A 12,836-nucleotide genomic window follows, 5' to 3' on the forward strand; every position below is an offset into this window, starting at 1 on the left:
CACAAACACACTAGAACCATTAAATAAGGCATTAGTTTTTCATTTACTATCTTCTCAGTTCCGTAATTACGTTAATATTCTAAGTAAAGAACTTTTACAAATTTTCAAATTGCTTTTGTTTGCTAGTCAAAATTATTCACATATATCGATATATTTCTGCTTGTTCAATTGTTCGACACTTGTTCAAATGAACTAGCAGTTTATGAAACTGGTTCATCTGAAATTGACTGCTTACTGTTTACTCCTTAATTATTTATTAATTTTATGCCTTGTTATTAACAACTTTTTGAATTACTTAATTATTTATATTTATTTTAGAAGCCTGCTCAGTTTTGAATATCACATATATAATTTACTGGCTCATTTAGGGGGCTGTATTTTTGTTATTTTTAAGTTTTTGCGCTACCCAGCACTGTTTTTTAAGCATCTGCCGGTGATTTGAGGCAGCCGTGTACACAATATACACACATTTTGCAAATATTTCCATTGTGAAATAAGTGAAAAAATTGCTACTAAAACGCCGAGATGAGTGGCGGAACAATGTTGTACGGCGGCGATGAGATCGGTGCACTAGTTTTCGATCCTGGGCACCATTCGCTACGCGTTGGATACGCTCAAGAGGATTCGCCCAAAGCTGAAATCCCTTCTGTGGTTGGCATTGGCACCAGCGCTCCCGACACGAATCTAGATCCCGAGACAAAAACAGATAACAATGTTACGCCAAATAGTGAGTACAATCAATATACTCCATTAATATTTGTATTATTTATATTTCCCTCATATTTCGTACCCCTTCCATCGCTCACAATAGTCGCCGACGCGCGAAAGTTCTATGTAGACACAAACTACGTGAATGTTCCTCGGTCGCATATGGAGGTGCAAACATATATGAAGGATGGCATGATAGACAACTGGGAGCTGTTTGAGAAGGTCATTGACTATGCGTACGCAAACGTCATACAATCGGAGCCAGAGTATCATCCGGTGCTCTTCTCAGAGGCGTCATGGAATGTGCGAAATAACCGCGAAAAGCTAACCGAGCTCATGTTTGAGAAATACAACGTGCCAGCCTTCTTTTTGGTGAAGAATGCAGTGCTGGCCGCATTCTCTAGCGGACGTGCCACAGCTCTTGTGGTCGACAGCGGCGCTACACATACGTCGGCTGTGCCCGTGCACGAGGGTTATGTGCTCTCTCAGGCAGTGGTCAAATCGCCGCTTGGTGGCGACTTTCTTTCCAGGCAGTGCAGGCAGCATTTGGAGAAACTAAACATTGACTTGTCGCCCGTGTATAAAATAGCATCGAAGGATGTTGTCAAAGAGCGCGACAATGCACGCTTTACACTGCGAAAATTGCCCGAGAATCTCACACAATCGTGGCAGAACTATATGGTGCAGCTAATGATGCAGGATTTTCAAATGAATGTACTGCAGGTGCTGGAGAATCCGTTTGATGAGCGCGTCGCCTCCCAGATACCCATGGTTCATTACGAATTCCCCAACGGCTACCACCAAGACTTTGGCTCTGAGCGTTTCAAAATTGCCGAAAGCCTCTTCGACAATGCAATGCTAGGAGCGGGACAACTAGCTTCCACCAGTGTTGGCATGTGCGATGCGGATGTCCGCTTATCGCTGTTCGGCTCTGTTGTGGTGACAGGTAGATGAAAGGTGTTCCCAAAGCAGCCTGATCTAAATACTAATTACATTTTATGTCTTTCCATACAGGTGGCAATACACTGCTGCAAGGTTTCCCCGAACGGCTAAATAGAGATTTGCAATTACGGGCGCCGTCAAATACGCGTCTTAAAATGATTTCAGCGAACGGCAGTGTGGAACGAAGGTTTGGCGCCTGGATTGGTGGCTCCATACTGGCCAGCATTGGCACCTTCCAGCAGATGTGGATATCATCGCAGGAGTACGAAGAGGCTGGCAAGAGCCAAGTTGAGCGCAAATGCCCATAAGTCAAGCTCGGGGCCAAGCAAACGAATTCCAATTATAATTGTAAAGTTAGTAAACAGATGATCATTTTATATGTAAACTAGTGCGCACCCACAATGGGTTGCTTTGTCTACTGACCTATTAAGGTCCCATCAACAAGTCTATAAATGTATTTCTTTTTAATTTTATTTCACGAATTGTGGTTTGTCCCTTACCCCGAATAAATGACATGCCACTTTATAGAGATATGTTTAAATATATGATACTTGGCAATTTATGGAGATTCTACTTTATTTGGTTAAGCAGTTCGCTAGTTCGCTAGATACCGTTCGTTTATTAGTGTTCAGACAACTCCTTCAAGATATACTAAAAAATCACTGGTTAAAGATTAATATTAGTCACTAAATATATTCGTTGTGCGGAAATGTTGCAAGTTTAGGATTGAGCGTTCGGTGACGGAGTTTTGTTATGATTCTCTGGTTTTATGGTGAATTCTCTTCGTCGCTTGCCAGGCTCCAATTCATAAGCGATGGATATTGAGTGAACTTTTGGCTCGTGTTTCTTTGAATACTTTGAGAAAATGGGCTGGACAAGTGGTTTTCGGCGCCGAATGGTATCTTTGGTTATTTGGGTGCATAGCAATAAAAAGCGTCACATGGCGCCAGACATAGTGTTGTTGCAGACGCATTGCTATAAATGGAATCGAGTTGAATAGAGCAGATCATAAAATTGTGCAGCTGTACATACCTTGGCATTTAAAATGTCCTCGGACCAGTCTTCCTTGGCAATGCGGCCAACAGCATTCACTAGAATCTTCTTCACCTTTGCCACATTCTCGGCAAAGGTCTTGAGCACATCCTGCACGTTGACGCCTTCGCAACCCATGCGCCAGCAATCATAGTCGGTGGCAATGGCCACTGAGCCATATAACAGCCCTGCCTCCTTGGCCAGCACAACTTCCGGGCAAGTTGTCATATTGATCAGGTCTCCGCCCCACTGCCGGAACATGTTGCTCTCTGAGCGGGAGGAGAAGCGAGGGCCCTCTATTGTAACAATAGTAGCCTTATCATGTGCAGCATAATCCAGTTCCTTGGCCGCATCTAGTAGAACCTTGCGCGTGCGCTCACAGAAGGCTGGATACATGGGCAAATGACAGACGCCAGTCATGCCCTCATGCTGGCCATCATAAAAAGTCTGCATCCGCTTGGTGGTGCGATCAATGAAGTCATGTGGCACCACCAAATTGCCTGGCTGAATGGACTCTCTGAGGGAGCCACAAGCCGTCGACACAATCAGATGTGTGCAGCCCACCTGACGTAAGGCCCAGATGTTGGCACGATAGTTAACATTGGATGGCATAATATCATGCTTGCGACCATGGCGAGCCAGAAGGACGCACTGTACCCCTCCAATTTCGCCTTCGATCAGAGCATCAGATGGAGCACCGTATGGTGTTTCCACTACCCTTTCTTTACGCTGCTCCAAAATGTCTGGATCATCCAGACCAGAGCCACCAATGATGCCAATCTGTAAATGAAAATTATAATTAATAAAACACATTTGTATGTTCGTATACATTTTCAGCACAATGTGCTTATGTACAGATAAATAAATGGCCTCACCTTGACTGGAATCGGATCTAGATTGGTGTCTTTACATTTGATGTGTATCATTGTGATAGACGGATTAAAATGCTGTAGACCGGGTTAAAAATGTGATGAGGAACTAGTCGCCGTCTTCGCGCTGATAGCGTTGCTGCTGATAAGATGTCAAAAGTGTAGCGCATCTGAAAATGTCAGGCATACTAATTAGTAAGGTGTGGGAGTTAAGCTATCGAAGGCAACGGTTTCATGTGTACATGTAAATTTATCAGTGCTAAAATAAACATAATTATAATATAAATATAATAGACCATACTTTTATTAAATAATTGTTTGCTAAAAAATTACACATGGCAAAATTTGAAAGCTACGCTAATTATTTGCATTGTAGGGTGTTTTAATTCGTTGCAACTTAATCTCTCAAGCCTTTGCTGACAGCTTACACGAGAGAATCTTGTTTTTCAACACTGTTTTATGGCATCTTTCGGTCACACTTTATCGACAAATGTAAACAGCTGTCTGAGTTCATGCAAGCACATGTGCGGATGCACCGGTATTACGAATAAAACCAACGATGGGATTTGAAGTGGATTTGCCTGGAAACGATATAGATGATATAGAGGATTTAATATCGGCCGAAGATATAAAACCACGTGAACGCTATGAAAACAAAAAGACCGTTACAGTGCGCGCCAAGAAACGAGCACAAATCAAACCCACATTGTGCGATGGCGAAGCAGAGGCGACGCCACAGCCAGAGAAAACTATTTACGAAAGTGTTATTCCCGGCACCCAAAAAGTGTACGTGAAGACCTGGGGCTGTGCACATAACAACTCAGACTCGGAGTATATGGCTGGTCAGCTGGCGGCATATGGCTATAATTTGAGCAGCAAAGACGAGGCAGATCTGTGGCTACTAAACAGTTGCACCGTCAAGAATCCCTCCGAGGACACGTTTCGCAATGAAATCGAGTCGGGTATGCGCAATGGGAAGCACGTCGTCGTTGCTGGATGCGTACCACAAGGCGCCCCAAAGTCCGATTATTTACGCGGACTATCCATAATTGGCGTTCAGCAAATCGACCGAGTTGTCGAGGTGGTCGAAGAAACACTTAAGGGACACAGTGTGCGCCTTCTACAGAACAAGAAGGTTCAGGGTCGTCGAGTGGCCGGCGCCCCGTTGTCGTTGCCGAAAGTTCGAAAGAATCCACTAATCGAAATCATATCCATCAATAGCGGGTGCCTCAATCAGTGCACCTATTGCAAAACAAAGCACGCACGTGGCGATTTGGCTAGCTATCCGCCGGCTGAAATAGTCGAACGTGCGCGCCAATCCTTTGACGAGGGCTGTTGTGAAATCTGGCTGACTTCAGAGGACACTGGTGCTTACGGCCGTGATATTGGCAGCTCGTTACCGGAGCTGCTCTGGCAGCTTGTCGAGGTTATACCTGAGCACTGTATGCTACGCGTTGGTATGACGAATCCGCCCTACATTCTGGAACACCTCGAGGAGGTGGCCAAGGTGTTACAGCATCCACGAGTTTACGCTTTCCTTCACGTACCGGTGCAAGTAAGCGCGTATAATACAAATGATACGAAATCTTTATTAAATTACTCCTTTGTAGAGCGGCAGTGATTCGGTGCTGGGCGAAATGAAGCGAGAGTATTGCCGCAAAGACTTTGAGCACGTGGTGGATTTCTTGCGATCTCGTGTGCCAGGTCTAACGATCGCCACTGACATTATATGTGGCTTTCCCACAGAGACGGAGGAGGACTTTGAGGAGACAATGTCATTGTGCAAAAAATATCAATTTCCCAGTCTGTTTATCAATCAGTTCTTTCCCCGACCGGGCACGCCGGCAGCCAAAATGGAGCGCATACCAGCTAATCTGGTAAAAAAGCGTACTAAGCGGCTAACCGATCTGTTCTACAGCTACGAACCGTATGCGGGTCGCGAAGGCCAAGTGTATACAGTGCTGGTAACAGAAATATCACACGATAAGCTTCACTACGTGGGCCACAACAAGAGCTACGAGCAAGTGCTGCTCCCGATGCGGGACAACCTGCTGGGCACTCGAGTGCGTGTACGAATCACAGGAACAAGCAAGTTCAGCATGATGGCCGAGATACTGGACGAGGAGAGCGACTGGACACGTTGCGACTATAGCAAACCAGCGCAAGTTGCGACCAGTAGCAGCCAAAGCAGTCGAGGCCAGCACTACATAGGCATAGCTTTAATCGTAGCCGCCGTAGCATATGCGTTACAATTGCTTTACCGTTTGTTATCTCAATGAAATAAAATAGCAAAACAAGAATTCATGAATTGATAATTTAAGTAACGATTTGTTTAAGCCTAGTTGTGTATATTACTTAAGAAACTTTTGTTGGCCGTTAGTACTCGTCCGAGGGCTCGGTGCCAAAGTAGCGATCGCCAAAGTTGCCAATGCCCGGTATAACATAGAACTTGCTATTGATCTCGGGGTCCAGAGCGGAAGTAACTATTTTCACCTGCTCAACAAGGAATTATTAATAGAGTCGAAAAAATATATATTAGTGTAGTAGAATTACCTTGGGAAAGGCATAAGCGATCGAGTGTACACCAATTTCGGCCATCAGCAATGAGGCAAGAATAATATTTTCTTCGGGAACATCATGATCGAGTAGCACTCTGATGGCCATCATGGCGGCAGCGCCAGTCGCCACAGTAGCATCCATCAGTATCACTTTAAAGTCTTTTATATCTTTGGGCAGACGCAGATAGTAGAGCTCCGGTTCGCCCGTTTTCAGATTTGTCTGAATAAGAATCTTGCCAATGCGTATGTCCTTGCATACATCACAAACGGCCTGCTCCATTGTTTCACCAGCTCTCAATATGGATACACCACATATCTTACGAGACTCCATGCGTTTGCCCTCGTAAAGCACACCCTGCGGTGTCTCCACACAGGTTGACTTAAATGGAAACAAACTCAATGCATATTCGATGACCAGTCGTATGAGCCGCTTCGAATAGAAAATGAACTCATCCCGCGACGTATTCTTGCACCGTATGAATGTGTGCAGACCCTTAATCTGTGGCGTTGGATGCAATAAATGCAATGAATCTGGCATTGGCTGATCCTTATACGAATTGGCCAATGTTTCACGTAGCTTAAAACCGCGCTGCAAAACAAATTCGATGCATTTCAATAGTTGGTCAACCTCAGTCAGGCGCTTCTCTCTTACCAGTTGCAGCTGCGTGTGTACATGTTGCACTATGAGAGCTATTGCCACTGTGTTCTCGCCCCCACGTGGCACAATAATGTCCGCATGGGCCATTGTGGGCGCTATATAATTTGCATACGATGGCTTTACCATATTCAGATATTGTTTTAGCACACCCTTCAAGTCTCGTCCACGCTGCGAGATATCACTGAAAGTGTTTATCAAATTGTTATCAAATCAGATTACAATGTCAAATCGATTCGCTTACCGCTTAAGTCTTCTTGCAAGACGGATATCCGGGTCTGTGTCCACAAAGATCTTCATGTCGAGCAGTTTCAGCACCTCGGGGCTATGAAAGGTAAGTATACCCTCGAATATTATGACATTAGCGCCATACATGGTTTTCTAAAAGTGCAACAAATGGATATTATTCAATATAGATAGTACATTCAATGAATTGTCTATTATTTATTTTTACTCTACAAGACATAATATTATTGAGATATCGTACTTTAATAGCTGCCATAAATATAACATAAAAGAAAAGATAAGTATTCTTGTAATCTTTGCGATAATTATATTTATATATGTACTTGTGCCATATATTATATATCATATAATGATATTTAATATTATTTTGTAGCCGTTTTATATTACGCTAACTTTTTTGTATTTCTTAGTTATATATTTCCTATTTATATTTATTGGAAAATCGATCTATGCAATTTTCTTTACTGTTCGAAATGCGAAATCAAAGTGATTCACGTTGAAAGCTCTGAAGTTAAAATTAATATTATTTTTTAAAACTGTCTTAAAATGGAAAATTTAATCTTAATATCTATTAATTAAGAATTTATATTTCAAGTAAACGTTTTTTTTACATAGAGAAATTATGTATGTATAACTTACTTATCGAGTAGAAAGATGTATGTAAGTATTCGTAGTATTATTATATACACTTAATATTAAAACTATAATCAAATTACCGTCTGACTCTCTCGGCCATGCGTTACAAAATTGTAAACTGGAACTTCCACCTTTCTGCCCTCCTTCAGTTTGGTGAGAACATCGATAAGCAGATCAATGTCAAATGCATCTGGATGATCAAAGTTATATTCATTAATGAGCGCCAGCTCATGTTGCTTCTCATTAAGGATCTACAGATGAGGTAAGGAAGCTTTAACATGATCTGCACACTCTTCTGTCACATTCGTCCATTTTATATACCTTGTAGAAGCAATCCATGGACAATAAGGTCACCCAAGGCACATCGAGGCTTTCTATGATTTTTTCTGCCACGGTCGTTTTGCCGGATGCACTGCCTCCGCAAATGCCTGGAAATATATACAAAAACAAATTAATAACAAATCGTTTATAGGTATTGATTATGATTTACGCACCTATGACAAAGGGTTCGACCTGTTGGCCGGCACAATTGTACCATGGCGGACGTCCGGCCGTATAGATAGTGCGATTATTGGACCGTATTATTCCCTCGCATGGATTGGCAGTGGTTGTCTGATTACCAATCGACGTGGTTCGCTGACGACGTCCCGAACGTCGCATCGGCGACTCAAAGGCCGACTTTGCTGGCACAGTTGTGGGCGAGGCTGGGCAGCAGTTAAGTTCGCTGCCCATTGAAGTGGCATCAATAAAGATTGGCTCGGTAGCATCTGAGCGATCATCGCTGTAAGAGTACGTCAAATTTTAACAATTTGAATCATGAATCGGATGAATGCAATAATGATTGAACATCACACACATCTGCAGCACGTTTGAAGTGCCAATAAAAATATTATTTAGTAATAAAACATCCATCGACGATCCTACTACGACCTATTTATTTACCAGATTAGATTCAATTGGCACGCGACAAATCCTACTACAATATATATATATTTACCAGATTAGATTCAATTGGCACGCGACAAATGCGGCTCACGATTTTTAACAATAATTGTCCAAACACCTTTATCAACTGGGAAAATATCAGAGTAAAAATAAACCCGAACTTCTGGTGAACATTAGCTGGTTTATTTTTATAGAATCTAAACATTATTTTTACTCAGATAAGACCCATAGGTTAGCTGACCTCTGAAACTTTATTTAAGTTAAGTTTGCTTTAAATATGTGAGGAAACTTTGAGAGATTATAAATGCATTCCTTTTAAAATAATTACATTGTTGTACGATGTTGATAAGACTTCCTTTTTTCCGCTCTAATGTAGATGAGACATGCCCCAAGAACATATGCTGCTTTCATTAAACAGCTTTTTTGAATGGCAGATAGCTATGTAAAGTCTTTTTGACTCATGATACTGATCAAGTATATATAGTATATTATTAGTTTCTTTATGCATTACACATAATATGACAAATGTTCAGCTGGGGGCTAAGAGTATTAAAAACAATGCGCAAAATTTAGGTATCTTAATCTATGATAAGCAATGACTACATAGCTCTATCTGCCTATCTCTGTTCCGTTCTCCCTTTGCGTCACATGTATATGTTAAACAAGTCCAATCGTTAGGGTATTAAATGATATTTAAATAATTTTTAGTAATATAAATATTTTGTTCGCAGTTCTTGATATACTCGATGATAAACGAAAATCAAATGTACTATCAGTTTTCGTTAGCATATTTGGCTTGCCTTGTTTATTTATTTATTATCCAATTTTTAGAGTCTAGACAGTTCACAATAATAGAGAGACGTGCAGAGATCACAGAAATTCATTTCAGACCCACATTGCAGGCATTCCCGAAAACAAAGTAATAGAAATCTTGCGAGCCCCGAACAGAATCGACGAAAATACGCACATGCATGTTTACAATAGTCTTTATATATTTGTACGCATACATAAAAGATATATGTATGTATGTATATACATATGTACCTAAATGGTTCTCAATAATAAAACTGACAGTTTATGTAATTGATAATAAAGTTAATAATCAAAAGAAACAACAATGATGGAAGTAAAAATACAACATTGTGATTGCATATATGTATATGTAAGTGTGTCAGATAAGGCTACATGAGAAATCGGAATATTTAACATCCAATTCAAAAGATAACATTTATTCCTGTTATATGGGCATTTTTTCGATACCTAAAAGGTGAGCCAGTTCAGCCTGCCCAGGTAAATAAGTTTTAAAATATGTCGATGTAATACAGTCCTCCCTTGTCACCCCAAATTAACTAACCATTTCCAGTCTGGAAGTATGCAAATTGAGTGGACAAAAAAAAAACGGATTCTCAGACGAGCCTCAAATAACCCTTGCGCAAAATGTCCACATATACATATGTATGTATGTATGTACTATCCAGTCAGCTGCATTATATATGCATACATATGTACATATATGTATGTGCAGTAATTACGTCTTGTACAAGTACCGTTCATTGCACTCATTGTGGGAGCCGCAAATATTTCACAGTATTTATTCCTTAGACATATTCGCTATTTTCAGGCAATTGCTGTTGCGCCGCGCCGTTGCTGCTTCTGCTGCTACTATAGCAATTTTCCTAGTTATTTATAGTTGAACTACGCATGAACATACTTACATACATATAAACATATATATGATGTGTGCACTTTTGTGTGCTTGTATTAAGTGTAAGTATACATCCATACATACATATAGCATAAGCATCGATTAAGCTCAATACAATGCGTAAGGGATTCACTTCGCGTGTTGCGACCAACAGGTTGGTACGCCCCAAGGACACGAGAAGCACAGGTAGAGGCAGAGCGAGTGAGAGAGAAAGAGGGAGTAAGCGAAAATTCCTTGCCTACACATACTACATAATTAGAGCGAAAAGAAGATGGCACATTGTTAGGGAGCATGCATAGCGGCAGACGTGGCTTGATCGCAGCCATATTGAAACAAAACGAACAACAACAGAAGCAGCATTGACTGGCGTCGTGTTTTTTTTCTCTCTCTGTGATGCCAACCCGACAGCAGCTAATAAATGGTTGATTCAGCGACTCGATAAACGATATTGAAAAGAACGTTAATTAAAGACAGAAACAAATACTGGGAGTAACAACAAAACAATTAGAGCTTGTGTGTAACCACACATATACACATAAGCAAACAAGTGCATGGATATGTGAGTGTGTACGTATGTATGTGTGGTGAAAATAAAAATCCAATACGAATGATACAACAAACAATGATATGGACACATATGGACAGCCAAACACTTACACATACACACAAACGCATATTCATACATACATGAGTTTACTGTATGTTAATTAAATGTGAATAAAAATGCATATGATTTACATGTGACTATGACCGTTGCTTCTGACTGCAGCCTTAACCTTCTTTGACGGGTTGTGCAGCTGTAGATGTAGCTGTGATTGTGACTGTTGTTGTTGTTGCTGCTGCTGTTGCTGCTGTAGAGTTGCTGCGGCTGGTATTGATATTGGTGTTGGCGTTGGTGTTAGTAAGCCGGCTGATGCAAATACTGATGAAGGCGTTGCAGATTTTCCTTTTGCGGTCGCATCTTTATTGATATTATTACTGCTACTTTTGCTGCATAAAAACGTGATGCTGCTCATTTTAGCCAATGAGCCCAAACCAATCGAACGACGCGTATTCGTTCAGTATATCGGAACAAAGCAGCAAAATGGGTCAATCACTTGCGCACATACAAGCACTTGCAAATTCACAGACACGTCCGCAAACACACAACGCACTCCCACACTCACACACACGAATGTTTTCACAATGTGCTCAACGCGATTTAGTGGCGGCGTGATGCGATTTAGTGGCGACGCTACAGAGGTAGCGTGCTTTCGAACTGAATTGTTGTTGTTGTTATTATTATTGCAGCTGCTTGTTATTATTTTAAGTGTTAGATTAGCTTTTGCAGTGTATTGGTCTGGCACCGGTCAAAATGCAAGCAATGTGCTGCAGACGCGTTGGAGAATGACTAAAACGTGTGTGAAGAAATCGCAATCGGCCGTTGTCTATTTCAGCGACTGTCTATTCGCAGAGCTAAGGTTAGAAGCAACTGACGACGTCGTCGACGACGACGACACCAAAACGACAGCGACGACGACGAAGGTACAGCCGAAAGGTAGAGCAGTCACTTATTGCTGCTGCTGCTGCTGCTGCTTCGTTGCGTTATAACTGTGCTTGTGTTTGTTATTTGTATGAAATAAAAAAACGTTTTTTTAATTTCGGTGCTGCAGCAGCGTTGAGACTTTCTGACGTCGAATTTCAGTAGCGAATGAAAATTAATTTGATCATATGTACATATGTGAGCATGTATACAGCATAAATACATACATATGTATGTATATTTACATGTATGCTAGGTATATAACAGAGACACGATATATTATACGGTCATGTATAATAATATGTATAATTATTCAAACATGCATGCGTGTTGGTGTGTGTACCTGCATACATACATACATAGGTACGCGATTTGACAAATTTTAATTGCGTGCTCAAGTGTTAGGGCTTTTTGGTGATGAATGACTTTTGGGTGGATTTCACGTATCACTAATATCACCACATATTTTTGTTACCTGTCGGAACTTGCGGAACTTGTTGGATGGTAAAATTTGATTTGTTTTGTCTGTGTCACAGACATATTCCCCTAATGTTATGTGCTGCTGCAATTGCAATGTGCTCAGAACGTGAGGAACCACGCGGTGATTTCTTTATCGTCTCTCTCACTCTCTCTCTTTCTGTCTCACCCCATGAACTCGGTAACATGTAAACCTCACCAATGTGCGCAGTTGCGTTGTTATTGTCTTAACGCTAGTTGAATCTACTGTAACAATAAGCTGAATGTAATGTACAAAATTTAATAAAACATAAAACATATTTTATTCAAAGCATTTGAGCATCAGAGCAGATTATAATTTATTGTATAGGTATTTTCAGTATTTTTTGTTGCTCTTGATCAGCTGTTTTTGGTGGTGAACATGCAAATCGAGCAACGTTTACTTAACACTGATTATTTAAATCAGCTGTTGCTATGACTGGACAAATAGATGCCGTTGCTGCTGCCGATATACTTTTGGTATATGGCGATGTTTTACAGCACTACAATATTGCTGTACTGG

The 12,836-nt window shown here is 41.1% G+C and overlaps 4 protein-coding genes across 5 annotated transcripts; 2 read left to right on the plus strand and 2 right to left on the minus strand.

Annotated features, from left to right (window-relative positions):
* The first annotated feature begins 409 nt into the window (after positions 1–409).
* LOC6580589 (actin-like protein 6B) lies at positions 410–2,212 on the plus strand. The gene is made up of 3 exons (XM_002006382.3): positions 410–727; positions 812–1,654; positions 1,723–2,212. Exons 1-3 carry the CDS (start codon positions 526–528, stop codon positions 1,956–1,958), a joined length of 1,281 nt encoding a protein of 426 aa, XP_002006418.1. The 5' UTR covers positions 410–525; the 3' UTR covers positions 1,959–2,212.
* LOC6580590 (S-methyl-5'-thioadenosine phosphorylase) lies at positions 2,209–3,719 on the minus strand. Its single transcript, XM_002006383.4, has 3 exons — positions 3,558–3,719; positions 2,683–3,462; positions 2,209–2,625 (listed from the first exon to the last, which is right to left on the minus strand). Exons 1-3 carry the CDS (start codon positions 3,606–3,608, stop codon positions 2,587–2,589), a joined length of 870 nt encoding a protein of 289 aa, XP_002006419.3. The 5' UTR covers positions 3,609–3,719; the 3' UTR covers positions 2,209–2,586.
* Positions 3,720–4,004: 285 nt separating this feature from the next.
* Positions 4,005–5,851, plus strand: LOC6580591 (threonylcarbamoyladenosine tRNA methylthiotransferase). Its single transcript, XM_002006384.4, has 2 exons — positions 4,005–5,106; positions 5,162–5,851. The coding sequence occupies exons 1-2, from the start codon at positions 4,111–4,113 to the stop codon at positions 5,828–5,830; spliced, it is 1,665 nt and encodes a 554-aa protein (XP_002006420.1). The 5' UTR covers positions 4,005–4,110; the 3' UTR covers positions 5,831–5,851.
* LOC6580592 (uridine-cytidine kinase-like 1) lies at positions 5,852–12,448 on the minus strand. 2 transcript variants are annotated; one of them, XM_044011145.1, is made up of 9 exons: positions 12,294–12,448; positions 11,035–11,286; positions 8,141–8,427; positions 7,968–8,074; positions 7,727–7,897; positions 7,009–7,145; positions 6,762–6,948; positions 6,105–6,698; positions 5,852–6,044 (listed from the first exon to the last, which is right to left on the minus strand). In XM_044011145.1, the coding sequence occupies exons 1-9, from the start codon at positions 12,356–12,358 to the stop codon at positions 5,928–5,930; spliced, it is 1,917 nt and encodes a 638-aa protein (XP_043867080.1). In that variant the 5' UTR covers positions 12,359–12,448; the 3' UTR covers positions 5,852–5,927. The 2 variants fall into 2 exon arrangements, with proteins under 2 accessions (XP_043867080.1, XP_002006421.2); XM_002006385.4 differs by lacking the exon at positions 11,035–11,286 and having other exon boundaries at positions 12,294–12,446.
* Positions 12,449–12,836: the final 388 nt, after the last annotated feature.

This window comes from Drosophila mojavensis, unplaced genomic scaffold (assembly GCF_018153725.1).
Source record: "Drosophila mojavensis isolate 15081-1352.22 unplaced genomic scaffold, ASM1815372v1 contig_81, whole genome shotgun sequence".
Classification (NCBI taxonomy): domain Eukaryota; kingdom Metazoa; phylum Arthropoda; class Insecta; order Diptera; family Drosophilidae; genus Drosophila; species Drosophila mojavensis.

Coding starts and splice junctions, on each gene's coding strand:
- LOC6580589 (XM_002006382.3), top strand. CDS start 526: ATGAGTGGCGGAACAATGTTGTACGGCGGCGATGAGATCGGTGCACTA. Junction 728..811: donor TAACAATGTTACGCCAAATA/GTGAGTACAATC, acceptor CGCTCACAATAG/TCGCCGACGCGCGAAAGTTC. Junction 1,655..1,722: donor CGGCTCTGTTGTGGTGACAG/GTAGATGAAAGG, acceptor CTTTCCATACAG/GTGGCAATACACTGCTGCAA.
- LOC6580590 (XM_002006383.4), bottom strand. CDS start 3,608: ATGATACACATCAAATGTAAAGACACCAATCTAGATCCGATTCCAGTC. Junction 3,463..3,557: donor TAGATCCGATTCCAGTCAAG/GTGAGGCCATTT, acceptor TTTCATTTACAG/ATTGGCATCATTGGTGGCTC. Junction 2,626..2,682: donor AGGACATTTTAAATGCCAAG/GTATGTACAGCT, acceptor TTCCATTTATAG/CAATGCGTCTGCAACAACAC.
- LOC6580591 (XM_002006384.4), top strand. CDS start 4,111: ATGGGATTTGAAGTGGATTTGCCTGGAAACGATATAGATGATATAGAG. Junction 5,107..5,161: donor TCCTTCACGTACCGGTGCAA/GTAAGCGCGTAT, acceptor ACTCCTTTGTAG/AGCGGCAGTGATTCGGTGCT.
- LOC6580592 (XM_044011145.1), bottom strand. CDS start 12,358: ATGTCTGTGACACAGACAAAACAAATCAAATTTTACCATCCAACAAGT. Junction 7,146..7,726: donor ATGGCCGAGAGAGTCAGACG/GTAATTTGATTA, acceptor TTGCACTTTTAG/AAAACCATGTATGGCGCTAA. Junction 6,045..6,104: donor TCGCTTATGCCTTTCCCAAG/GTAATTCTACTA, acceptor CTTGTTGAGCAG/GTGAAAATAGTTACTTCCGC.